We start from the raw sequence: 24609 nt of genomic DNA, 5'->3' as shown, positions 1-24609 counted from the left end.
CATGTGTTACATTGAACCTATTATCCATTCGGTCACATTTTATCGCCTCCATTGCTCCATAAGGTTATAAAGGTCATCACTCGTCCAACGTTTGCAGAAAAAAAATTATTAGACGGGTATTGAGTAGTCGTAGTAGTAGTGATACCAGTATAATCGTCACGCGACATGGGACTAATCGAATTCTTTTTTGCAAAGGTATAAAAAGCGAGGACAGCACTGACCAGAACAGTTCTCGGCAATCATCTGTTTCTTTTTACTCACTCAATTTTTCTGTACTTAACCTTCTTTAAAATAAGTAAGTATTATATTCTGTAGTGTCATGTTGGATGAATCCTCTTGTAAGTTCGTGAGCCAAGGAAGTATTAGTAAGTCCATTAACTCGTCGATCGTGGGGTGACTGAATTTTACCAGATACGAAGAATCCTTGTTAGTCAATATGGGACGACGACCTGCACGCTGCTACCGGTACTGTAAAAACAAGCCCTATCCCAAAAGTCGATTCAACCGGTAAAGTATACACCAAAGGCTTTCCCTTCTAACTACCTATACATTTACATTGAACAGAAACATCTCACGATGTACACCAACAAGCTGACTAATACTACGTATTACCAACTATATTCCACAGTGGTGTGCCTGACCCAAAGTTGAGAATTTACGATTTGGGACGCAAGAAGGCACATGTGGACGAATTCCCTCTTTGCATCCATCTCGTCTCTAACGAATACGAACAACTTTCAGCCGAAGCGCTTGAAGCGGGTCGTATTTGCTGCAACAAGCATATCGTCAGGAGCGCTGGCAAGGAGTCTTTCCACATGCGAGTGAGAGTGCATCCATATCATGTCGTTCGCATCAACAAGATGCTTTCTTGTGCTGGTGCAGACAGGTAATCTTTCTTTCCACTCGGAAGACATATTTATTTTAACTCTATTGAGAAGCAGCACATTTCTATACAGAAATCAATGTTTTCACACTTCATTACACAACACCGTTCTTCTTAGGTTGCAAACTGGAATGAGACACGCATTTGGAAAGCCTGCTGGTAATTTATAGAAAGAAGAAGGCGTCTCTATACTACTACTACTATTATACCATTTATAATGCTGGTTCGTTACACATTAAACCGTCATGCGTTTACAATAATAGGACTGGTTGCTCGTGTGAAAATTGGCCAAATCATCTTTTCTGTTCGCACCAGGGACCACAACAAGGCCACGGTGATTGAGGCTTTACGTCGCAGCAAGTACAAGTTCCCGGGCAAGCAGAAGATTGTCATTTCCAACAAGTGGGGATTTACGTCATTGACTCGTGAAGAGTATGTCCAAGCTCGTCGCGAAAACAAGGTCTTGCGTGATGGAAGCTATGTCAAGTTTATCCCCAGCAAAGGTCCTTTGGAAGATTATTTTCAATCCGTGCGCAAAGTTTAATACAAGAAAGATTGTTGTAGGAGTAGCATACAGTTAGTTGTAGCAGCTCAGTATGTGTTTTCGGGAGCCGACTTGCTGCTGCGGCGGTTTGCTGAATACAAATTCTAATTCATGCTGTGCACTGGAGAAAAGAAAATAAACTCTTACTTTTTCTACTACATAATACAATATGGCCACACCCAGTAGTACCAGCGACACTGCTTCTTCACTGACAGCAGAACAGAAGAAACGAATTGAAGAGAACAAGGCTAAAGCACTTGAACGATTACGATCGAAACGACCTCATGATGATGCCGCAGCTGCAGGATCCAGTTCAAGTAATGAACAACAACGGCCATTACCAAAACGAGCACGGTGGACAAAGTACTATGATTATGATTTGAGCAACATGGTCGATTCCAAAGGCGGTTTTATAGTCGAAGAAACAAAACAAGACAAGCTGATTCAACAACGAAAAGATCAAGCAACTAAACTTTCGCCATTTATACGTAAGTTTCGATCAATCACTTAACTTGTACTTGATTTGCGTAAAAAATGTATTGAGTTCTATATTTTTATTAGCAATGTCGGCCGATCCTGCTGAAAATCCAAAATGCCGAGACTGCGGATCAATGGATATCGACCCAATCTTTTACCAAGTGTTTAAACTGTCTGTATGTGTTGCGTGCAAGGAAAAGTTTCCGGAAAGGTATAGTTTAATTACCAAGACTGAGGCAAAGGAGGTAAGCTTTTTCGCGCGACAACGCTATCAATACGTTGGTTTAAAAGAAAAGCAGACTCACTTTTTGTTTTTCCTTTTTGTGTGCTGAATACCCGATTATGCAGGATTACTTACTGACAGATCGTAAGTATTATTATGCTTCTTATATGCTTGATAACCGGCAAATCATAGATATGCGCTAATCCCCACCCAAATTTATATTAGCTGAATTAAGGGATCCCGATCTGCTCCCTCACTGGTCAAAGCCCAATCCACGAAAATCGACATGGAACAACATGATGCTATATGTTCGTGAAATGGTATGTGTGTTGGTCATGGGAAAAAGTGAGATGGAGATAGCTCGATATTAAGGTTTATAATGCATGTGAAGCTTACACTTAACTACTGAGATAGGTAGAAGAATATGCGTTCAAGAAATGGGGAAGCGAAGAAGGATTAGATGCTGAATACGAGCGACGTGAATCACAAAAGAATGATAAAAAGGATAAAAAGTTCAAGGAAAAATTAGCTGGTAAGTTGAAGAATGAAAACAAGGAAATGCAGCGTGAGCGTGTATATGTATTAGGTGTAATAGTCCACAAAGAAAAAGGAGGAAGAGAGTGAACTATAATACAAACTCAAAAATGTTCAATGGGCACTTAGATCTTAGGAGGAGAACGATGACTAGTACTTGGGAAAGAAAAAGACAACAAGGTCCACACAAGCATGTGTTTGGCACACCTAAAGAAGACCCAGAGACGGGCCTGACGACAGAAACTTGCCAAGAATGTGGATTGTCGGTTGAATCCGAGGAGCTGTAATATAATGACAATTCATGATGTAAATATATATTCTATGTACAATGACTTATTGTCATCTATTGCTTTCATATTAAGAAGCAGGAGTTGTTTTAGACACACACACATACGTAAAATTTGGAATAAATAAAACCGTTGTACATAATTTTGAAGTGTATGTGATAATATATGTAATCAATATCACAACAAACAACAAAGATAACATCATGAGCTAAAAGCTAGGTGGAGGGAGGAAGTGGAAGGAGTTTCATTTCTGCAGTCGTCGTATATGTATGAGATCTATCTAAAGTGCGTGGTAAAGCGAAAGGAGGTGTACACATACACATACTCTGTTTCTGTACAGATGCCCCTTTACGCAATCTTGGTATGTAGATACACCGTCTGCCAACTGTCTCTTTTGACTCTCTCTCTCCCTAAACTTCGCATATACGGATCATCACCACTACACAACATCAATCTGTTTTCTTTTTCTTCTTTCTTTCCTCGTTCGCGCCCGTTTGCTATTTTTTATACCACTGTCTGATCTATTTTTTTCCTGCCATTTATATGTTTTAATATTAAACAAACGAATTTACAGTTCTTATTATTTGATTACAAGAAGCGATATGCGAACCGTCCTCTTTATTAATATCGTGCGTTTTCTGGTGCTCGTTGTCAGTATACTTGCGCTTATATCCCACGTCATACAATGTCTATTACTATCAGTATATAAAGACAAGGTACATACACTCACGTGCACATTCTCGACTATATTTGATTTATGAGAGACGTTTGTACTAACAATAATCTCTATATTACCAGACAAATATACCCGGCTGGACCAGCGCAGGTCATTGGCAGGTAAATTAAAGGCATCTTGCGGCCCATAATAATGATTACGACATTTATGCAGCGATAATGATATTATCATAAAGAAGCTCTTTTTTCTAACGCCCAGTCATCTTTACTGCTATCCCAAAAAAAAAACAGTATCTGTCGTGGTACATAGCCCTCTCAATCTCGACTATAAGCGGAGCTGCCGTGTGCGTTCATGCGTGTTGCTGCAAACGAGCGCATATATTCCGAGGCGACAGATTCCTCAGCATATTGAGCGTTCTCCCACTGTTGACATCGCTCGTGACAGATGTGTTTGTTGGCGGGCCGGAGCCGTGGACGGCGGGTACCGTCAAATTTGATCGGCCACACACTAGCTTTTTCCAATCCTGTTCAGTATTGGACTCTCAATCAGTAGATCAACAGCATCCCATACTCTACCAAAGGTTTGTATCATTAATTTTCCTCTTTAGAAATAAACAAACAGAATAATAGAAAATCAAGGGATATCGTGGTTGAGTGCTTTGAGCGTGTGTATGCGTTATCTGCCACCAACATTAGATATACCTTTTTTTTCATATTACTTTCAGGAAACTTAACAATATGAATTGATTTTTTTATAGATGTATTTTGTCAGATGGAACATGGCTTGGAGCTGCTTTTGTGTGTGTATTATGGATCTTATTGCTGTGTCTTACCATGTGGGCTAGGCCAGTCGTCAAGTCTAATTCAGTGGCCGTTGCTCCGGCTAAGGAGCCAAAATGGGGTCGCTACATCCCAGAACCTCCACCATCACTCCGCTCTGCTACTCTGCCGGTCGTTCCCCTTCCTCCACGACATGGCTCTGTAGTATCCCATCAAAACCCTTATTATGATCCGCAATCCGACGTTTCCTTCGACAGCCAAACGTCATCCACATCTTACGGCGGCGGTGGTACTGGCCCCGGCAAACGACTTTCTATGAACTATTACGATGGACCCCCAGACCTTCCTTATCATTATTACAACAATGCCAGCATCACTTCTAATAATAATTATCCACAGCTGACCATGTTACCCATGGTGCCACTCATGGATAGAATCGACTTGTTTAATACAGTCAATCCGTCATCTAATGCTACTACTACACATCCTACAACAACAACGACTACAGATAATCATCGCTATTCGGACTTGTTCTCTTACACTGCGACGTCCCCACAGCCACCAGCAGCGTCACAACTATCACCATTGATGCATCACCATCAATCTCCACTGTCATCCCCATTATTTCCACCTCCACACTTTACAGCAACTTCGTATCAGGATAAACACACGTCATGGGATTATGATCATTATCCACCACCAAGTCATTCAATGTCACCCTTATCTCCGTCTCCATTGTCGCCATCGCCTCTATCACCTATTACACCAGTAGTACCGCTGCATCACCATCATCACTCGTCGTCCCCAGGAGCCAACATGCTTATGCCTCAACGACACCCGTCGCACCGCTATTCAATGGCCTCAGATACACAGTCGTCGGTCGGCTACTCATCATCATCTAATACAGCTTATCATACTCAAACACCCTCAGCAACAGTGATTAGCGGAGGGGGTGGAAGAGATATTTACCCGATCGACCATCCCTATAACACCAGCAATAGTAACAGTAGCAGCAAACGCTACTCCCCTCCTATGATGCCAGAATTTAGCATGTCACCACCGCCGTTTACTGGTGCTACTGTTATTGGAAGTGGTGGACCAGTGATGGACGAGAGACGTCGTCCATCCGTTGTTACAGTGGATTCAATATCAGTTCAAAAACCCCAGCAATATGATTTACATCGCTCATCATAAAATATCGTTGTATCATTTCTCTCACACAGCACAATCTAATCCCCAATCCTTTATACAACATACACCACGCACACACAGTTACTCGTTTCCACTTTTGCTTGACGTATTTCACGACAGAGATAATAAACACACACGCACCACTCGCACACATCTTGCAGCCGTATCAAGGTGTTCAGCAGTAGTCTCGTGACTTATTCTTTTCTTTCCTTTTTTCTGCATACATCACACTTTTATCGGTCAATTGAGCCCTTCTTCATAGCACTTCTGATGTACATTATCACTTCACTAAAAACCAGCAAGCCCCTTATTTTCTTCTCAGCATTCGTTCCTTGTAGGACTCTGGTATGTACAGTCTGTACTAGTAGATCGACTTCTACAATAGTACCCTTCAAATTTTTCCCTTCTCCTACTCTTTTAGCTCCTCCTCTTTTATTCGCCAATCAACTAAAAAATTCTTTTTTCGTTCTGCACGATGACCTTTTAATGTAAAAAAAAAGCAGGGAGTAAGTAGCAGAAAAATAAAATTTATTAATTCTATTTGTGGTGATAATCACAAACACATTCATCCTTGTAACATCCGGTGAATTTTTCTCCCAATTCGTTGCAGAATACAATGCAGGCTTTGTTCTTATCTGCTGAACAGTCGCCGTCACCAACAGACGCACAGATACATTTTTGGTTGATACACAAAGGTTGCAATGCCACTTTTTCACAATTTGCGCGACACTGCTCTTGTTCCTTTGGATTGCGACATGTTCTTGTGCTGTTGGTGATAAGATCATTGTCGGCGGTAGTAGTATCTCGACCTGATAATGATGCAGCGGATGTTGTTGCCGGTGTGAATATTATCATGATTGTTATAGCAGCAACCGCAAGCCATAGGGGTACGGCGACGACGAGCGGGGTGGTAGTATAAGAGAAGGGAGAGCGGAAGATACGCATTTTTCTTTTGAGATGTAGAGAAGAAGACTTTGGGATTGAACGAGATTTTGGAAAAGCTAGATTCAAGACAGTGAAAGGAGACGGCGGGAAAGAAAGAGAGAAATAAAGACGTCTGAACCAAACGTTCGATATATAAAAGACCCGTGTCATTACTACTAATATGAGGTACAGCGACCCCTTAAAAACAAACCACTCTTCATGTGCTTTCTTGGATATATATTGGTCTGCCCGCAAATGGAGAAAAGAAAAGAGGCAGATATCACAATGCAGCAAGACTAATTCAAGTGCATACAACTTGCTGAAAGCCAAAAGCACTGTTTTTTTGGCATCCGTCATTTAATTACATAACTCGCATATACATCAGCTGGTTGTTCAGTGCGTAAGAAGGAGAAGAGATTATTTGATTAAGAGGACTATTACTACTATGTACATTTTGTGAGAAAGAGTGATTGTATGTATGTAGTGAATGATGGAATAGGACGGGTAGGTACCAAGATTCAAAGAGCTTTTGTTGTTTTACGAAGAGTACGGATTGATGATGAAGGAGAAAAATCAACAACGATAAAGCGAGCAAGTATGTGATTCCCCACTGTTATGTGGTGCGTACTATTGTTTAATCTAGACAGCTGCATTGGCCATCCATGCAGAAGCCAATAAGGTTATTGGATCCCATATCTTGACAAACGGAATCACAAACTTCGTGGTCCTCTTCATTGTTGCAACTAGACAAATCGACATCGGTACAGTAACAGTTGTCGTAGACGCAGATACCATTATTGCCTTGTTCAAGCATCGAGCAAGCCTCCGCACAGCCGGTCGAATCGCCTTCAACTTCGCACAGTCCTGTCCCAGACAACTCATATGCATGCAGCAGTAGCGGCGAATTGATCATTAGCAAAATAAAGCAGCAGAGAAACGGGATAAGCGTCGTCGTGGTCGTTTTGTTGGTCATTATCGCTACTATTGTTTGTTTGTCTGTTTGTTCACTTCAACAAACAATTGCTTTCTACTGTCTGTTTTTTAAAATATGAGAGAGAAAGGGATGTATTGGTAGTTTGGATATACCAAAGTAAGTGCAAATGAGAGGAACAGAGTCAAAAAGAGAAGAAACTTAAAAAGAGCACGGGAGTGTAATATATATCTTGTACGTTCGCTCATCATTCTAGATAGACTACCATTACACCGTTGTACAAGAGTGGAGAAAGAAAAACAGACCTCGTTCTAGCAAGCTGTGTGAGTATATCCAAGTTCTTTCTTTTCTTTCCCCTTCATTCATCTCAAAATCTCCTATCACACTACCATCTAGGATTATGTTGGTATTATCCTCTGTTGTGCTGGCAAATGAGCAGTCGAGATCTTCCTCTCCGACCACTCCCTTCTTATTGCGCATATCTCCCTATCCTTATTTTGTCGCTTTGTGAAAAGACACGTACGTTGAAAAGTTCCAGTTGTTAGGTTTTCTACCTCAAACAACAAACAGTGCTATTTTGTGCTATGTATGGGCAAAATGGCCATTTTAAGTTCAATTTTTCTTTCTTGCGTTTCTATTGTACACTGCTTGGCTTGCAGCTCCGTTTTACCTGTAATAAAAAAAAAGACAATGCTGCTTGCCATAATGACAACAGCTCTGACAACGAATGTCACATGTATTTAGGACCTAGTTTTTAGCCGCTTGAGTTGCGATAAAGTTATGGGGATTACACGAACTGATTGTCGTTTTTACCATTGGTTACATACGCTCTGTATAGACTTTCCGTAGAGACGTATTCGCATATGCAACAAACTATGCTTGTCATCAGTTTTACTCTTTTTGTGAAATTTAAGGTTTTAAATAATGCGCTGCCTCAGTAGGAACATTTAGAGTTGGATATAAAGTCTTATTGCCCAGGATTCATACGCACCAAGAGAACTTCTTCCGCGACTGAAAACAGACGAAAAGAACTGACCCTAAATAGTTTAGTGGAATAGGGTGGTATGCGGCTGCAGTACCTGTTGGTAGATTTATTGTTCACATTGAAGCTGGATCATTCGAGTAGAATGCTTCCATGACAACAGTTGTATTTTCTCAACAAGGCTGGTATTTATAATTGCTGGGTGCAAGCTCTTCTCTGTAATAGTATCGTTTTAACACAGGCTATTATATATGCTCTTAAACATCCATCTGAAGAAAAGCTGCGATCCTACCTTTTCTTCCTGGTACGTTCTGGCACCGACACCCTCATAACTGTTGTCTTATATACTGGAAAGAATGGGAGCGACGATGACTATGTGAAATAAAGGCGCTGAAGTTCACAGATCACTCCCTAAATTGCTGACAACCCCTTTGGCGTTTTGCCACCTCTGTGACTGGCTATGGAAGGTAATGTAGAAACGTCTCCGTGTAAGCGCAATTTTTGCAAACCAGAGCTTGGTTTTCTGCACCAACGTTGCATCTGCTGCACTCTTAGTACAGTCCCTTAAATCATAAACATCTAATAGGAAAGCCATTGTCGTTAAAAGAGACGAGATGGATATCAGATTGCTCTACAAGAAGCAGTTATTCAACGCCAACAAGTCACTGTCGTGCTGTCAAAGAAAACGAAGAAGGATGTGTAATTTCCGTAGAATATGATCATAGCAATAAATAAAACTGGAGATAATAGATGAAACCTTTGAAATACTTGTCTAGTCAAAATCCAGATGTCTTTCTATGCTATGTAAATACTACATTTTCTTATACTGTTTTCTTTATCCTAATTATGTTCGGTATGATTCACTGGTATAATAATGTTATATTACGATCCAAGATATTTCAGGTTTCATACGTTGTTGTCATTTCGTTGCTAAGAATGGCCTTATCTAAACTTGGACTGTAGTCCACTCATTTCATTATGAACTTACCAATGTTAGACACGACAAGATGGACCTACTACATTGCCCCCTGAGGTGAAGCACTACAAAAACGTTGTTGTCCTTCGGCATATGCTCCAGTACGAACCCCAGATGGAGAAATTATAGTATTATATATAATGTATAGCTTATGTCATGGAATTAACTGTTTTAATCACAAACTATTGTATGAATCAACCTCAGATGATGAAGCTTAAATTGCATAAGCATTCATAGTGTATGCACCTCACCGCATTGTTATTAAAGCAGCCTTTCTTTCTTTTGCCACTATCTTTTATTAAGTTTTCAAAAAACCTCTTCACGATATCACAATAAGTAATGGCTGGTATAGCTACTATATCGTGCACTTAGCTAACGTCTATAACCGCAGAAGAAAGAAGTTTACTCATCCTGTCTCTTGACTCATCTGTAAAAGTGACATAAAGATACCTCGAATACACAGCTCCTATACCCATTGTCACTGGTCTCCAATTTTCTACTATGATACCCCATATCACCTTTTTCCCTCTACGTCCGTACACCAGAGGTTTTTATGCAGCTAGCTGTGACACTACCATTGTTCTTTCGTTTCGGCTAGCATGTCGAGTACTTAACGCGGCTCATCATTGCCCTTTAATAAAAACACTTTTAACTATACCCATTGTCAAACTTTATATGCATACTCCAATTCTCGTGGTTGTGGCAAGGCAATAATTACACTAGCAGGTAGGAAAATTCCGGTCAGCTTATCTTTCCATGTGCCAATCAGCTCCGTAATAGCAGTTTCGTTTGGTAAACACACACACTTACCTATATCATTGAAATCTCTTTCAATTTGCTTCCCCTATCCGCCCCACTCCTTCCCCATTCAACCTCAAATAACAATGAGCAACCCCGATCAATCTCAAAGAATAACGACCCCCTTGGTACAGCAGTTTTTTCAAAAGGTAAATTCCTCCTAGCTCTCTTTAAACTCTCAGTTCTCTTTTTTTCTGAGGACGCCAAGAACAACTCGCTACAATAGAAGATGCGACTGCAGTTATATTAGTTATGAGCAAGAAAAAAAAGTAGTATTACCCAGACCATTGCTGTCGCGACCGAAAGAAGAGCATCCTTCGATCTAACTGTAACGAGATTCCTGTCTTACTGTTACCGTAGCGATTGGTACTTTTCTTCTTCTTCTTCCTTCTCCTTCCTCACAAGAAAGCAAGCCTGAAGGTAAGCAAGGATTCAACAATTACTGTAGTGTGTTGCACAAGAAAAACCTTAGGCGTAAATAATAGAGAGAGAGATAAGTAATTTACTATTATGTTATAGATCCAGATCCAGCAATAAGAATACCATCATCAACTGTCGCAAGTACTACTACAGCACCAACGGAAACCGCACAGAACCGAGCACCAAACATCACCAACAAACAACAAGATGGAAAGCGAAAGTCTCTGCCAGATGGAACTGATAGTGGACATTATCATGTCGTTAAAAAGACACACAGAGGTAAAAGATATTAAAGGCTCTTTTTATTGTATGTGCAAGTGTCAAATGGTAGCTTTTTTGTTTCTGTTTTTGACAAGGCAACAGAGTCAGCGACATTACGTCGAGCCATTACTACTGGTGACCCAACAACAGCAAGAGGTAGACAAACGTTCATGGAATATGAAAAAAATCATCTATAGTCCATATTTAATTGGCATTTGGTACTATTCACCCTATCCGTTGGGTACTTTTCGAAGGTATACATTTTATATGTATGCCACCCGAAATAGCAACATACCACAGTTCTTTGAGCAGCAAACCCAAAAGGAAAAATTATCTTATGATAACTTTAATTTGGTGTGCATGATGGTATTACTGTCACAGGCAACGAAAGGGTCATATGGTCGCCTATCAATAGAATAATAAAAATTGTATCTTCTTTTATATTTAAAAATGGGGAGGGTCAGAAAAGGAATGACATTTAGAATAAAAGCCACTAGGCTACGAGTTTTCAAAACATCAAGGCGTTATTTATTCACTCGATAAAAACATTGTCATCCTTAGGTGCATTTGAATATCGCTCGTATCGGGAATCTACGCTTGTTGATGCCATTTCCTTGGCCACCTCACAATCCTAGAGCTGGGTAAACGAACACAGCTCGCCATATCGACGATGTGATCTGACACTTTGGCATGGATGTAAATGATAAAACTTCGCAAGAAGAATGTAATACAAGATGAAAAGGAAAAAAGGCTTTGATGGTGGTGCTGCTGCTAACACAGTGCAGTACTGTGGTTCTTCTTCTAGTACATATGCACAAGATGCATAAAGAGCGAAATGCTAGAAAATGTCATAGCAGAGCATCATCTGAGACTCACCAAGAGGATTGTTCCGAGCTGGCTCTTCCTTGAAGGTTATTTCTCTGGTTGGCAGGAAACCAGCAGGATATACTCGACTATTGTTCTGTGTTTGGACTCTGCATAATCAAAGCTATAAGAAGCCTTTGAACGTATATTTGAAACAGAGTAACAATAAATAGTTATATATGCAAACGGGGAAATCCTTCATTTTGGTTTGTGCCACGTGCCACGCAAAAACAGGAACCGGCCCGGTCCAACCGACACTCTCTGCTGGTCCATTCCCATTTTACCGGGCGATGGTGGTCATGGAGGTTGCTCAGGAGCTTGCCGGTGAGGGGAAGAGTATTACACAAAGCGAAGCTTCTTTTTTCCTTTATACGTTTTATACGTACACTCAACGCCATTCAAAACAGCCCTTTCTTTCTTTTTTTTGTTTAATTGTATACACCCCCCCCCCACCCACCATTTGACTACGCTAGGTGACCATGGCCGCAGCAAAAATTTCCAACAATAAAACCAATCGCATTAGTCTGCCTGACAATCGGTCCTTGCATTCGCATTCCCATGGTAGTGCTAGTAGCCATGAACTGTTGCTCAAACAGCATCAACAATACCCACAGTTAATAACCCCGCCAGAGGAACCGCTGCCAACAACAACAGCAGTGGGTTCAGATAAACAGCATGAAACAAATGGTACGTGCTTCTGAATGAAAATTTTATTAGAGTTGGTGGAAGAATACTGATAAGCTTTGCTGCATGAAAATTGTGAGAAACCCAGGTGTTACTACGGTCCCTCGGCTTCCAACGACGACGACGACGACGACGACGCCCAACATAGTATCACAGCGACCTACAACACCGCCACCATTGCCACAACGACCTCGAGCACGCACAATTAATATTGTTCCTGGCTTCAAAGAAGAAGAACTTGCTATGCCACCACTACCATCCATGCCAGTCCGTAGCGTATCCAAAGGCACCGCATCCGCCATCAGCAGCATGTTATCGTCACGTCTACACAACAACGGCCATACCACAGCTGCTACTCCCACCAACACTTGCCAATACCCCGACATGCAACACTTTGACCGTTTACCACCTCACATCAAAACATACCCGACACACCATCGACGAACCCTACGGGCGATCGCAGCCTGTCAAGGCAGACTTGCCACGGCGTCTTATACCATTAAAGCATGGGACGATCACCGCAACAACAAAAATGCATCGATTACATTAACGCCGAGCACAGACAGCACCGGAAACGACCGTGTGAGCTCACTTGCATACACATGTACGGGCAACTACTTGTTTGCAGGTCTCGACGATGGATGTACCGTTGTGATGGATACGCAAAAGGCCAAGATCTTGGCTGAGCTGCAACATCACGAATATGCCGTCAAACATATCCTAAGAGTAGCAAATACTGAGTTGTGGACGATTGATGAGGGTGGGCAGCTTTTGCGGTATCCGATGCATGACTATGACGACAGTATGCCAGAAACGATCATGTATGATGGGTATCATCATCGTGTGACGCCCAAAGCCATATCGGCTGTTGTCTTGCGCGCCACCCAAGGACAGGGACAGCATCATGTGCTGGCCATGACTACAGGCGATACCATCGATGCATATCGCTTTGTTCCATTCTATTCATCCGCCATGCCGCAAATTCAAGTACAGCTACCTTACCACGTTGTACGTATTCCCAGCGATTTGGGCCAGATAACGCAGTTGGTGGCATTACCCCAAGGTAAACTGGCATGTGCTCACGTCAATGGTCGGATCAGTGTATGGGACGCCAACAACGACACATGGGAGCAGACATTGCAAGTCGCTGTTCCCACGTATGGTATTACGGCCATGGCATTGTCTCTTGATCGATTCTTATGGACCGGATATCGTACTGGCATGATTTACATTTACGATATTTCGTCGGATGAACAATGGTCTCTCGTGAAAATGTGGGAAGCACATCATGGGCCCATCACCATGTTTACCGTGGATGAACTCGGCTTGCTTTGTGATGACAAAAAGCCACTGATGCAGGTCGTCAGTGCGGATCAACAAGGCAATGTTACTGTATGGGATGGATTATTGGCGGAATATCAAAGAGGTACGTATGCTTTGAGAGAAAAGAAAGCAAAAAGGCTCGACTTTTTTTTTTTTTTTTTTTTTTGTATCCTTATTTTCAGTACGTGTTTTGGGTATCTAGATCAACACATGAAACAACTTGAGGAAACGTATTGTGATTATCGCCCGACACGAATACAGATTTCATCATGGAATATCGATGCGCTCAGTCCCGAGTCCATCACGGGTCAAGATAAAGCTCTGCTCGATGAATGGCTATCGAGCATGCGTGACGCTGATATCATTGTTGTGGGTCTACAAGAAATTGTTGATCTTGAATCCAAGCGACAGACAGCACGTAAGTTGTAGTATTTCGCGGGTAAAGGAAATGTGTGTTGATCCTGACTGTTAAAAAATGACTGCTCCAGGATCGCTGTTTATACCACGGAAAAAGCAAAACAAGCTTGACTCGACCAGCACTAGCAGCAACAGCAGCAGCAGCAGCAGCAGCAATAACAATAATAACAACAGCAACAACTACGGCGGTATGATGGATGCCGAAACACTTGCAGCCGCTACCCCTCAATACAGTGCCTGGCGCAACTATATCACAGGGGTGCTACAAGACAAATACATGCTTCTCAAGACCGAGCATCTGGTGGGCCTATTTAGCCTTGTATTCATCAAACACGAGCAACAGATGCGCGCCAAAGACTGCCACTCGACCGTTGTGAAAACCGGACTTAAGGTGATGAACAAATGCTGGCACGGCAACAAGGGGGCCACAGCGATCCGACTCTCGCTCGACGACTCGAGTCTATGTTTTGTCAACTGTCATTTAGCAGCAGGCCAATCCCGGATCGAGCAACGCAACGCAGACGCAGACGGAATCTTCAAAACGGCCAAATTCGTCTACAACAACAAGAGCCATTATGACGATGATGTCATTATCCTGGATCATGAGCATTGTTTTGTCAGCGGCGATTTGAACTACCGACTCGACACATGGACGCGTCAGGATGTGTTGGACTGGCTCAAGGAAGACAATCGCCGCAGTATGGCGTACCGTGAACTCCAGCTGCATGATCAGCTTTACAAACAGCGACAGCAGAATCCATTGTTGAAACTGGCCCTGTTTCGTGAAGCAGCACCAATCCGATTTGATCCCACGTACAAGTATGATCCAGGCACGGACCAGTATGACACTTCGGACAAGCAGCGTGTGCCTGCGTGGTGTGACAGGATCTTGTACCGCAGCAGCACAACATCTTGTGAATATTATCGTCGTCATGAGGTAAAAGCCTCGGACCATCGGCCGATCAGTGCTGGTTTCGAGGTGGCTGTCAAGACCGTGCGTCGTGGGGACTGTGAAAAGACGGCCAAGGTGGTTGCTCAAGCGTGGGATAGCAAGCTGGCGTTGATCGTACAAGAATGCAAAGCCCGCTATGTTGCTGATATAAGCAACAGCAGCAGCAGTACTAGTCTGGAGGAGGCACGACGTCAGCTAAAGATGAAAGGATGGAATGTGCAACGTGTCATCGATGAGCACTCCGGGTAAAACCAACGACGGTAGTAGCTACTTGTTAGAGACAGTGATTTGGAAAAAATTCTGCGCTGTATTTAATTTATAGTGTGGGTTTTCTGTATGTGTCTTGTATGAGAAAGATTAGAGTTAAAGAAAAGGAGAATATAAAATTTACGGCAAAGTCCTGAAAATTTCCGTGGCGCCGAAAAAAAAAAAAAAAAAGATGGATATAACGCGAGTTCCGTGAGAGATCTTTTCCCTTTTCTTTTCTCTTTCTAACACATCTTTTCTTTCTATCGTTCTCTTGAAACCTATATCCCAAAAACATGGCCTTGAACAAAGTCTATAAGCTGTAAGTGTTGGCTTTTATGTGAGTGTGTTGTATACCTTGGCAGGCCAACTTATGCTCCCTCTGTCGCTACGTATGTAATAGCAACACGGGTGCTTCGATTCCCGCAATCGGTCTCGGTACCTGGCAAGCTCCTGGCGAAGAAGTCTACAAGGCTGTCAAGACCGCTATTGCTGCTGGCTATCGTCATATCGATACCGCGTTTGGTGTAAAGTACCCTCCCCATCCCAACTGTTTATACTTCTTGGGTTTTGTTTCTGACATGTGTGTTTACGTGTCGATACATTAGTATGGCAACGAAGCCGAAGTAGGCAAGGCCATCCGTGATGCTTTGGCCGAAAACAACTTGGAGCGCAAGGATGTTTTCGTAACCACTAAGCTCTGGCCCACCTTCTTCCGTCCCGAGAAGGTCGCTGAAGGTTTCCAGATCTCGTTCGATCGTCTCGATATTGAGTACATTGACTTGTTCTTGTTGCACTGGTAAGAAGAGGAAAAAGACGCGTGTAGTACAATAGAGTATTTTGGGTGCTTTTGGTGTGTGTGTGTGTGTGTGTGTGTGTGTGTGTGTGTGTGTGTGTGTGGATATACGTTTACTGGGAAAACTTTATCTTTGTAATGTACACCTCATCTAACCCAATTTTACATTTTAAAAAAAAATGTAAAGGCCCTGTGCATTGAACCCTGAGCAAGGCGTTGCCATTCCTCGTAAGCCCGATGGTACGCGTGATATCGACACCACTGTGACACCATCCATCACCTGGGCTGCTGCCGAAAAGCTCTTGGACACTGGCAAGGTCAAAGCTGTTGGCGTGTCCAACTATTCCATCCCCATCTTGGAAGACTTGCTCAAGACAGCCAAGGTTGTTCCTGCCGTCAACCAAATCGAACTTCACCGTAAGTAAAATTATTTCAGGGAAACCCCCCCCCAAATCCCAGAGAATCTAAAGTGAAAAGTTTGGTAAATATAGCCTATAACCCACAACAAAAGTTGTTGGATTACTGTGCTTCCAAGGGCATCCACTGCACTGCTTACTCACCCTTGGGCTCAACCAACTCGACACTGTTGAGCGATGAGACGATTAACAAAATTGCAACTGCACACAACAAGTCGCCAGCACAAGTCATCTTGTCGTGGGGCTGGGCTCGCTCCAGCATTCTTCCCAAGAGTGTCAACCCTGAGGTACGTTAGGGTTAGGGTTTGGGATTAGTGGGGAAAGGGGGTGTCTCAAAAAGAAAGACTAAAATAATAACCCTCGGCTGCATATATAACTTTAATCTAGCGAGTCAAGGCCAACACCGACCTGGTTGAACTGTCGGCACAAGAAATTGAGCAGATCAATGAGCTTCACAAGACTCACGGCAAGCGCTTCATCAAGCCAGACTGGGGCGTGCGCGTCTTTGATGAAGACTTTGAGTAAAATTTAACCAAACCACACACACCTTTGTATCGAGTCATCATCCTTCCCCCACCTTTTCGTTTAAAACCATTGTCATAATAAAGCTAGCTATATCAACTGTTGCCAATATAAATAGTAACCTTGTTTTATTTTTATTCGGCATGGGCAGCAGCAGTAAAGAAAAAAGGAGTCGAAGAACTGGATTCACACACGACTTGGGGCAATGGACGACCATGTTGTCAATGGGCAAAAGAAAAAAAAAAAGGAAAATCCTTATTATAGAATGTCGTCAGTGGGGTTGGGTCTCTCCCCGAAGACGGGTGCTCTTCTCCCTTTCTTTTTCTCACACAACTTGTATATGCCAACATAAGCTTTTCTTCTTCTCATCTGCCCCCCCCCCCTTTTTTTTTACGAAAACGCTTTTCTTTTTTTTTCTAACTTTTTGGGCTCTCTTTCAACATTTATAAAAACCCCATCTCTCTTTTTCCCTCTCTCTCCTCTTTTTCTTTTTTGACTTGATGGACACATCTGCTTCTTTAGCCAGAGTTCATTTAAGAGGCGTCATTTCTAACGTTCGCGATAAGGAGTTTTGTCGTTGCAATATGCCTCCTGTTGTAAAGCCCGTCGCACGACGACCCGTTGTTGCCACAAGCAATAAACCACCACTACGACCACTTTCGCCCTCTCCGTCCTTGTCGCCTCCTCCTCCTCCTCCTCCTCCTACTACTACTACCCCACCTTCACAACAACAACAACCATCTTTGTCACCACCACTGAGTAATACTACTACTACTATCACTACGGATAATGATACCACCACCACCACCACCACCACGCCTTCGTCCAGTCAAGTAGTACAACGACAACAACGTAAAGTAGTACAGGAAGAGGAGCAGCAAGTCCCACAGTATCAGCAGCAGCAGCAGCAGCAGCAAGAACAAGACGAACTAATGATGACGGATGATGAAGACGAAGAAGATGACGACGACGATGAAGACATGGATCATCTGAGTATCAGTGACCAAGAAGATCGCAACAACAGACACAGACACCATTGTCAACCTTTTCGAAAAAAGATGTCATCCTCATCACCTGTTATGGCAACGACAACAAGTCCATGTTCGTCCTCGACCACATCCACCTCATCCTGCTCTGTGTTTACCACCACCAGCAGCAACAACACCAGTAAGAAACGAGCGACGCGAAGGCGGACAGAGACATCGTACGACGAAAAGACGACGCATTATCTAAAGACCATGTTCTTTGAGGTGTACGGCAACGGCCGGAAGCTCAGCAAACCGGAACGGCGCCGCATTGAAAAGCAGACAGGACTCAAATCGCGCAAGATCACCTACTGGTTCTCGAACCAGAAGCGTCGGTTCCGTCCAGAATTGAAAGCGTTTCAGCGTCTGGTGGCTCAGGGTCATGTCCATTCGTATGTAGACTTTTTGGATTGGTGTCAACATCATGACATGATCCAATTGAGTAACCACAATGATGATGAGGGTGGTTGTTGTAGCAGCAGTAGTAGCAGTAGTATCAGTAGCAGCAGTACTACTACTACTACTATTGCTAAAAGTGATGGCATGAACAAGGCAAAGGTGGATAATAATAGTAATAAGAATGATGAAGATGATGACGGTGGTGGTGGTGGTAGTGATAGCAATGCTATCATAGCATGAATCAATTGAATGATGACGATGACGATATCCCCCCCCCCACCCCTATTCTTTACCCTTCATTTCTCGTCAACCAATGCACCATCATCATCATCATCGCCTTGTTCTCTTTATCTCCACACCATTCCCCTCCTCCTTATTTCTCGTTTCTGTACGTGTACGTGTGTTTTCTTCCTTTCTCCGTTACTCGACCTCCTCGGTATTACTTTCCTTGACCCCCAATCCCCAACCTCTCCTCCTCCTCCTCCTCGCCCCTATAATCTACACGCCAACGATCCGTCATCCAACCACTTATATAGCAACAACGACAACATTATCATACATGCATATCTCTCGTCTCTCTTTCTAACCAACCAAAGTTGATCAACAGCGCACTCCTGTTATTGCATACCTTTTTTCTTATTACCAACCCCATTGTATCGCACTCTTTTCTTTCCTAAGCTTGATTATAAAAAAAAAAAAGGAAACCTTGCGAATTAACAACTTTCTCTGAATTTTGTGTGTGTAGATAAAGGGTTGTTTTTTAAGGGATATACAAAGATTTCTTTTTCTTTTTAATGTGTCTTTTGAGCATTTTTGGAAGAAAGTAGAAAACGTTAGAAAGAGAAAGGGAATTTTGTTGTTGCTGTTGTTGTTGTGTGTGTGTGTGTGGCAGACAGTGGGGGTGAAGGGATAAAAAAAAAGAGGGTTGTTCTAGAAGGATTAATAAAGAAAAAGAGATTATATATATAATTTAGCCCAAGAGATCATCAAAAGGCGACTGTTGTTGCTGTTGCTTGTGGGCGCCAGACGTAGGTGTAGCAGGCTGGTTCGAGGATGCCCATGCTTGCCAGCCAGCATTGGCACTCGACGTCTTCATAGAGTTCATCGAAGGACCGACCGAAGGCTTGGCGGGTCCGCTGGCCTTGCCGAGCGAATCCAACGACACAAATGCTGATGCTTGTGACCACATACCGCTAGGCAATTGCGACGACGTGTTAGCCGTACCCGTGGGTGTTGACGTTCCTGATGTATTGTTGTTGTTGTTGTTTGTAGTGGTCGTCGTAGTAGAAATGGGGGTGACAGGGGCAAAGCTTTGCATCGATGCAGGTCGGCTGTTGTTGTTGTTGCTGGAAGGTGAAAGTGGACGCGACATGGACGTGGGCGAAGGCACAGCAGCAGCAACAGCAAGAGGAGGAGGAGGGGCTGTTGCTGATGGCGTCGATGCTGGCGAGCCGAATACATCGTTGCCTAAGAGATCAAATAAGTCATTGGTAGTCTTTGGCTTATGGGTCGATGTCGTCGTCGTTGTTGTTGTTGTTGTTGTTGCTGGTGGTGCTGACTGAAAGTCGTCAAAGTCATCTAGGAATAAAAGCGTGTGTATTAGCTTCTTCTTCTTTCTTAATCCCAAATTTCCCCCATATAGATTCTCGTTTACCATTTGCACTTGTGGTGGCTGCAGCACTTCCCGAAGCAAAATCTCCCCAATCATCTTCCTTTGCTCCTGCACCCGAAGAAGAAGAAGAAGCCTTGGGCTCATCATCAAAATCAAACAAATTGACTTCCTTTTTAGCCGCTGCCGACGATGTAGCCTTAGCAGCTGCTGCCGAAGGCGACGAACGACTTGTGCTGCTCGCTCCACTACCGGATGGAAGGTCATCAAAGTCATCATACTTGCTACTCTCGTATCGGTTGCTGGATCGTTCATCCTCATCATAATATCCACTGCTGGCACTGGCACTGATACCACCAATGCCACTGGTGCTGCTGAATCCAAAGCTGCCACTGCCAACAACGCTATCACTACCGAATCCACCGAAACGCGAACCGCCACCCATGCTACCGCCGCCGCCACCACCACCACCCATCATCACGGTCTCTGAGCCAACGCCTTGGTACTTGTTACGGTTGACGCGTGCCTTTTTCCGTTCCGTACGGATTTTGTCGGTATCATTGAGTAATTCGCCAATCTCTTTGGCTCGGTTTCGAACTATATATGAGGGTTAAATAGATGCATACGCTATTTCTGATAGTGTCGTCCAACCACTACTAACTACTACCCACACCATCCGTTGACCCATAGTAATTGACGTAAGAAATGAAAAAGAGCCCGCTTTGCATATATATATATACTTACTGTTGATGCCCTGGTCCTTGCCTTTTTCATCAATATAATGAAAGTTTCGCATGATCTTGATCATCGAAAGATGGGCACGCGCATCATCAATAACACGTTCCGAACCGTTCTTGACGAGATACTCAAGAAGCACCAATGCCTGTATGAAAGAGGTACGTTAAAAAAGAAAAAGCCGACAGAATTTTCGGGGAGAAATAAAGAGAGAGAGAGAGAGAGCGGAGGAAAGGCTGTGCATATATACACATGTGTGTGTGTGTGTGGATTGTTGCAAAGTCGAGTTGAGGGAACAACAACAAACCTTGTAAATTTGGCGCCATTGTCGTGCTTCCTTTTCAGTAAACCGCTTGTAGAGCGCTGGCATGATTTCATTGAAATATTGGCTATAAAACAAACAGTTTATTCGATTCTCTCTTTCTCTCTCACGCTTCTTCCATCTATAGTAGTCCTGTTGACTTACTAGTTGTAAGTGCCTTGAGCAATTTCTTGCATCAGTGTGCTCGATGCACCCCATGCTTCGTTATTAGTAGCCTCATGCACTTTGGCTTCCATCTCTGTGTAGTTAAGCACCACATTTTTCCTGTTTAACAAAACACAAATGTCGTTCATCAGTTCTCCACTTTTTTCCCCTAAAAGAAAACGACCGCTTGGCAATGGAAGAGAAAGGGGAATCGCTTACACTTTGTTTATAACGTCCTAAGCATAGTAACAATAGAAGGTGTTGTGGACACACACACACACACACACACACATTGGTTGGTTAGGTTCTTACACTCCATAGCAACAAAGCAGGGACCCCTCATCCTACGCGCACATACCCTTCCTCTCTCTTCCTCTTTCTCATCCCTCCTCTAACATCCCCTCGGAAACAGTTTTGGTTTTTTTTAATTTACCTTGACTTCCCATAAATCTGGGATTTGCAAGTTAGAAAAGGAATTCATAGCTGCCCAGGCGAGTTTTTTTGACGGTAAAAGGAAAAAAAAAAAAAAAAAGAGAGAGCAAGTTTCCCTCTCTCGGATTATTACATCCCGGAAACACAAAAATATTCGGCGGGGATGAAGACCCCCTTGGACGGGGTGTGAGCATGCATTAGACACGTAGAAAAAAAAAAGTTGTGAGAGAGAGAGAGAGAGGTTCACACACACACACACATGCATGGCGACTGATTTACTACCTCTAGTGATATATTGGGTCTAAAGGGGGAGGGGATAGAGTTGCTCCTTTGTGTTGAGCAGCTGTGATAGATGTTGCTACCTATCAGTCTATTAGCTAGTTTACAAATTGTAACATGCAAGGTTTTTTTTTTGATAGTGTGCAACCAATGTGTTACTCTGGGCAATGAATATATATATGTATATATATATAATGAAGCAATTGTACGAAGTAATGAATCGAGAGGACTCCTTCTATTGCTCAAGCATACATTGCTTGAAGAACAATGTAACAGCGTGTCGTGAGACGAGACACAAATAGCATCATAAAGTTGGCTGTGGTGAAGATACCATTCATTTTGATTACAAGGGGAAGGCCTCAAGACGGAGAGGGGCGAGAGTTACAGAGTTGCATCCTTCTTTACTGGGGTCTTTTTGTACAGCAACCTATTCATTCATTCATTCATTCACGCACTTTAAAGATATTCATTACACACAGTTACGGTAAGCGATCCAGACTTTGGGAGTACTACGGGCAACGACCTCTCTTGGAAATCAATACAGACTATATGTATCATTCAATTTATCCAATAGCCCTTTCAAGACGACAACCTAATTCATGCATTGTTTATCAACCCCCAATAATAGAACGCACAAAGTGCAGCAACTCATGTAGCCACAGCGAGCTCTTGCCAGTAATCACATGTGTATGAGCGGTTGTATGAAAACAGCAACGGTTCATGTGTCTTTTCTTATGTAGTGTGTATGTGCTGCGTTTAATTTAGAGTGATATACATATTAATATGAGAGAAGAGAGAGAACGCGGGATTGTTATTACAAATAAAAAGAAAAAAGAGAGACAGGTTGTTGTTCGGTTTACTAGACGCGCGTGTGAGGTGTCTGTTCAGGAATGACGATGGGTGTGTGTTGTGTGTGAAGGGGAGATGTTAATGTAAAAAGAGTAATAGTTTAGGGCCATTGCTGGAGGGAGGAGAGAAAAAACGGAAGGGACAGTAAGTTTTTTACTGTGGCGGTGATGGATGATTGCCGTCCTGACGCTCCAAAACAACCGCTTTACTTTCCAAAGCTTCTGGCGGTGCCACGGTCATTGGACGTCGATCGGTATGTTTGACAGCTGCACCCTCTTCTTCCAGTTCGCGTTGAAGCAGCGCTTCGCCCAACCGCCGTCGTCGTAACTCTTCTTCCTCGTCATGTTGCTCTTCGCCATCATTATTATTGCTGCTGCTACTGGCTGGCTGATGCGTCGGCATGCCGCGATTTTTCCATTCGGTGTACATGAGGTTGCGAAAGGTGTCTGCCGGTGGCGAACCACGGTGTTGTGCTGTGGATGTCGAAGCGTCCGTGGTAGCCGAGTCCCGTGATTGACTGCCGACGGCAGCGACCATGGGTGTGTTGGAATAAATCGACATGCCATCGGATTTGGTCGTTCCTCCTCCTCCTGGTGGTTGTTGTTGTTGTTGTTTGTTGTGTCGTGCTGCGGCAATCGCTGCTGCTTCAGTCATGGTCATGGGTTGTTGTTGTCGTTGTTGCTTTTGACGTCGTCGCATCAACATGACAGCTGCAAGCGCACCCAGTGCTGCTATGAATGCAACACAGGCAATCACAATCACGGCAATGGCCCAGTCTGGAAGGCCTCCGTCACCATCGCTCGAACTGCTAGCGTCGTTTGCATCGCTGTTGTTGTTGTTGTTGTTGGTGCTGCTGCTGCCGTCAGGGTTTTCGTTGGTATAATTAGGATCGTAGGCCTCTACATTTGAGAGAGTGGTAATACATTCAATATGTGTGGCGTACTCGTAAATTTTAACTTTGAAAAAAAGAACTTACGGACAACCGTCCAATTGAATGGACGTGGATATGTGCTTTGCGTTTCAACAAGCATTTGAGTCGCGTTGTTGCCAGACGGTATGAACCAGCCAAACATGGTCCATGTTTGGTTTTGACCCTCTGGGGCTGCTGTCGGGAACCACGAGTTGTTGACAGTGACTGAAAGAGAGCCGGTCAGGAGGGAGAGATTGTTCCAGGCTCTAATGTGCTGGTAGGCGTAATTTTTCTGATAATACAAGTAAAAGTCGAGCTGGTTGTCTTCTACGGGCTTTATATATTATATAGAACGCCATTTCCGTTAGTTTTTTTTTTCTTTGTGGTCACACACTCTATGATAAAAGGCTGCTCGTACATTGTTGATGATATAGTAAGGATAACTGCCATACAAAGAAAACCAGTGATTTTTTTTAAAGGTTTAGCAAAAACCCTGCATATTTGCATCAACCCATCGACCCATCATCATCGGCTTACTTGTAATTCCAAATAAGTTTGTACTCTGATCCTTGATACCACGTTTCGCCATGTGTCGGTGCACATACGGGATACTGGTTGCCCATGTTGGCACATTCGTATTCTGGATAATACACTCGTTTTAATACTTTTTCTTTTCTCCCTCTCTTCTTTTCGCTTTTTTGTTCGTGTTTCTTTTTTTGTAGTACCAGCGGTATTTTGACGTTTGTTGGTGATCATGATTTCGAGTCAAGAGGTAATTCAAAAAAATAAAAACGAGTGG

General features: G+C 43.2%; 11 protein-coding genes across 11 annotated transcripts; 7 read left to right on the top strand and 4 right to left on the bottom strand.

Moving 5' to 3' along the window:
- The first annotated feature begins 245 nt into the window (after positions 1 to 245).
- On the top strand, positions 246 to 1560 carry BDB00DRAFT_807135 (60S ribosomal protein L10-A). Its single transcript, XM_053122313.1, has 5 exons — positions 246 to 295; positions 412 to 507; positions 629 to 886; positions 1002 to 1042; positions 1147 to 1560. Exons 2-5 carry the CDS (start codon positions 437 to 439, stop codon positions 1425 to 1427), a joined length of 651 nt encoding a protein of 216 aa, XP_052983047.1. The 5' UTR covers positions 246 to 295; positions 412 to 436; the 3' UTR covers positions 1428 to 1560.
- BDB00DRAFT_807131 (XPA protein C-terminus-domain-containing protein) lies at positions 1561 to 3108 on the top strand. Its single transcript, XM_053122312.1, has 6 exons — positions 1561 to 1915; positions 1989 to 2149; positions 2253 to 2271; positions 2353 to 2447; positions 2542 to 2659; positions 2791 to 3108. The coding sequence occupies exons 1-6, from the start codon at positions 1597 to 1599 to the stop codon at positions 2946 to 2948; spliced, it is 870 nt and encodes a 289-aa protein (XP_052983046.1). The 5' UTR covers positions 1561 to 1596; the 3' UTR covers positions 2949 to 3108.
- A 1349-nt stretch (positions 3109 to 4457) lies between these two features.
- Positions 4458 to 5597, top strand: BDB00DRAFT_869006 (uncharacterized protein; the record flags this gene model as incomplete). The annotated part of the gene is made up of 1 exon (XM_053126539.1): positions 4458 to 5597. The coding sequence occupies one exon, from the start codon at positions 4458 to 4460 to the stop codon at positions 5595 to 5597; it is 1140 nt and encodes a 379-aa protein (XP_052983045.1).
- Positions 5598 to 7152: 1555 nt separating this feature from the next.
- On the bottom strand, positions 7153 to 7491 carry BDB00DRAFT_869005 (uncharacterized protein; the record flags this gene model as incomplete). The annotated part of the gene is made up of 1 exon (XM_053126538.1): positions 7153 to 7491. The coding sequence occupies one exon, from the start codon at positions 7489 to 7491 to the stop codon at positions 7153 to 7155; it is 339 nt and encodes a 112-aa protein (XP_052983044.1).
- A 4954-nt stretch (positions 7492 to 12445) lies between these two features.
- On the top strand, positions 12446 to 14470 carry BDB00DRAFT_72776 (WD40-repeat-containing domain protein). The gene is made up of 3 exons (XM_053118268.1): positions 12446 to 13860; positions 13960 to 14175; positions 14272 to 14470. Exons 1-3 carry the CDS (start codon positions 12501 to 12503, stop codon positions 14283 to 14285), a joined length of 1590 nt encoding a protein of 529 aa, XP_052983043.1. The 5' UTR covers positions 12446 to 12500; the 3' UTR covers positions 14286 to 14470.
- On the top strand, positions 14299 to 15564 carry BDB00DRAFT_807116 (Endonuclease/exonuclease/phosphatase). Its single transcript, XM_053122311.1, has one exon. It carries the CDS (start codon positions 14365 to 14367, stop codon positions 15373 to 15375), a length of 1011 nt encoding a protein of 336 aa, XP_052983042.1. The 5' UTR covers positions 14299 to 14364; the 3' UTR covers positions 15376 to 15564.
- BDB00DRAFT_72786 (NADP-dependent oxidoreductase domain-containing protein) lies at positions 15523 to 17259 on the top strand. The gene is made up of 6 exons (XM_053118269.1): positions 15523 to 15694; positions 15776 to 15899; positions 15981 to 16171; positions 16356 to 16585; positions 16660 to 16871; positions 16972 to 17259. The coding sequence occupies exons 1-6, from the start codon at positions 15669 to 15671 to the stop codon at positions 17107 to 17109; spliced, it is 921 nt and encodes a 306-aa protein (XP_052983041.1). The 5' UTR covers positions 15523 to 15668; the 3' UTR covers positions 17110 to 17259.
- A 1-nt stretch (position 17260) lies between these two features.
- On the top strand, positions 17261 to 19135 carry BDB00DRAFT_72626 (uncharacterized protein). Its single transcript, XM_053118246.1, has one exon. It carries the CDS (start codon positions 17607 to 17609, stop codon positions 18768 to 18770), a length of 1164 nt encoding a protein of 387 aa, XP_052983040.1. The 5' UTR covers positions 17261 to 17606; the 3' UTR covers positions 18771 to 19135.
- Positions 19136 to 20868, bottom strand: BDB00DRAFT_72814 (uncharacterized protein). The gene has a single exon (XM_053118274.1). The coding sequence runs from the start codon at positions 20461 to 20463 to the stop codon at positions 19501 to 19503; it is 963 nt and encodes a 320-aa protein (XP_052983039.1). The 5' UTR covers positions 20464 to 20868; the 3' UTR covers positions 19136 to 19500.
- BDB00DRAFT_757696 (uncharacterized protein) lies at positions 20750 to 21489 on the bottom strand (the record flags this gene model as incomplete). The annotated part of the gene is made up of 3 exons (XM_053119004.1): positions 20750 to 21022; positions 21182 to 21263; positions 21341 to 21489. The coding sequence occupies 3 exons, from the start codon at positions 21487 to 21489 to the stop codon at positions 20750 to 20752; spliced, it is 504 nt and encodes a 167-aa protein (XP_052983038.1).
- A 2382-nt stretch (positions 21490 to 23871) lies between these two features.
- On the bottom strand, positions 23872 to 24141 carry BDB00DRAFT_736758 (uncharacterized protein; the record flags this gene model as incomplete). The annotated part of the gene is made up of 1 exon (XM_053118400.1): positions 23872 to 24141. A coding segment is annotated over one exon (270 nt), but the record flags the coding sequence as incomplete, so codon positions are not given.
- Between the last annotated feature and the right edge of the window lie 468 nt (positions 24142 to 24609).

This window comes from Zychaea mexicana (assembly GCF_025766255.1).
Source record: "Zychaea mexicana strain RSA 1403 chromosome Unknown BDB00scaffold_12, whole genome shotgun sequence".
In the NCBI taxonomy this organism is placed as follows: Eukaryota; Fungi; Mucoromycota; class Mucoromycetes; order Mucorales; family Lichtheimiaceae; genus Zychaea; species Zychaea mexicana.
The sequence above is the reverse complement of the archived record's forward strand: the minus strand, read 5'-3'. Positions and strand labels throughout refer to the sequence as shown.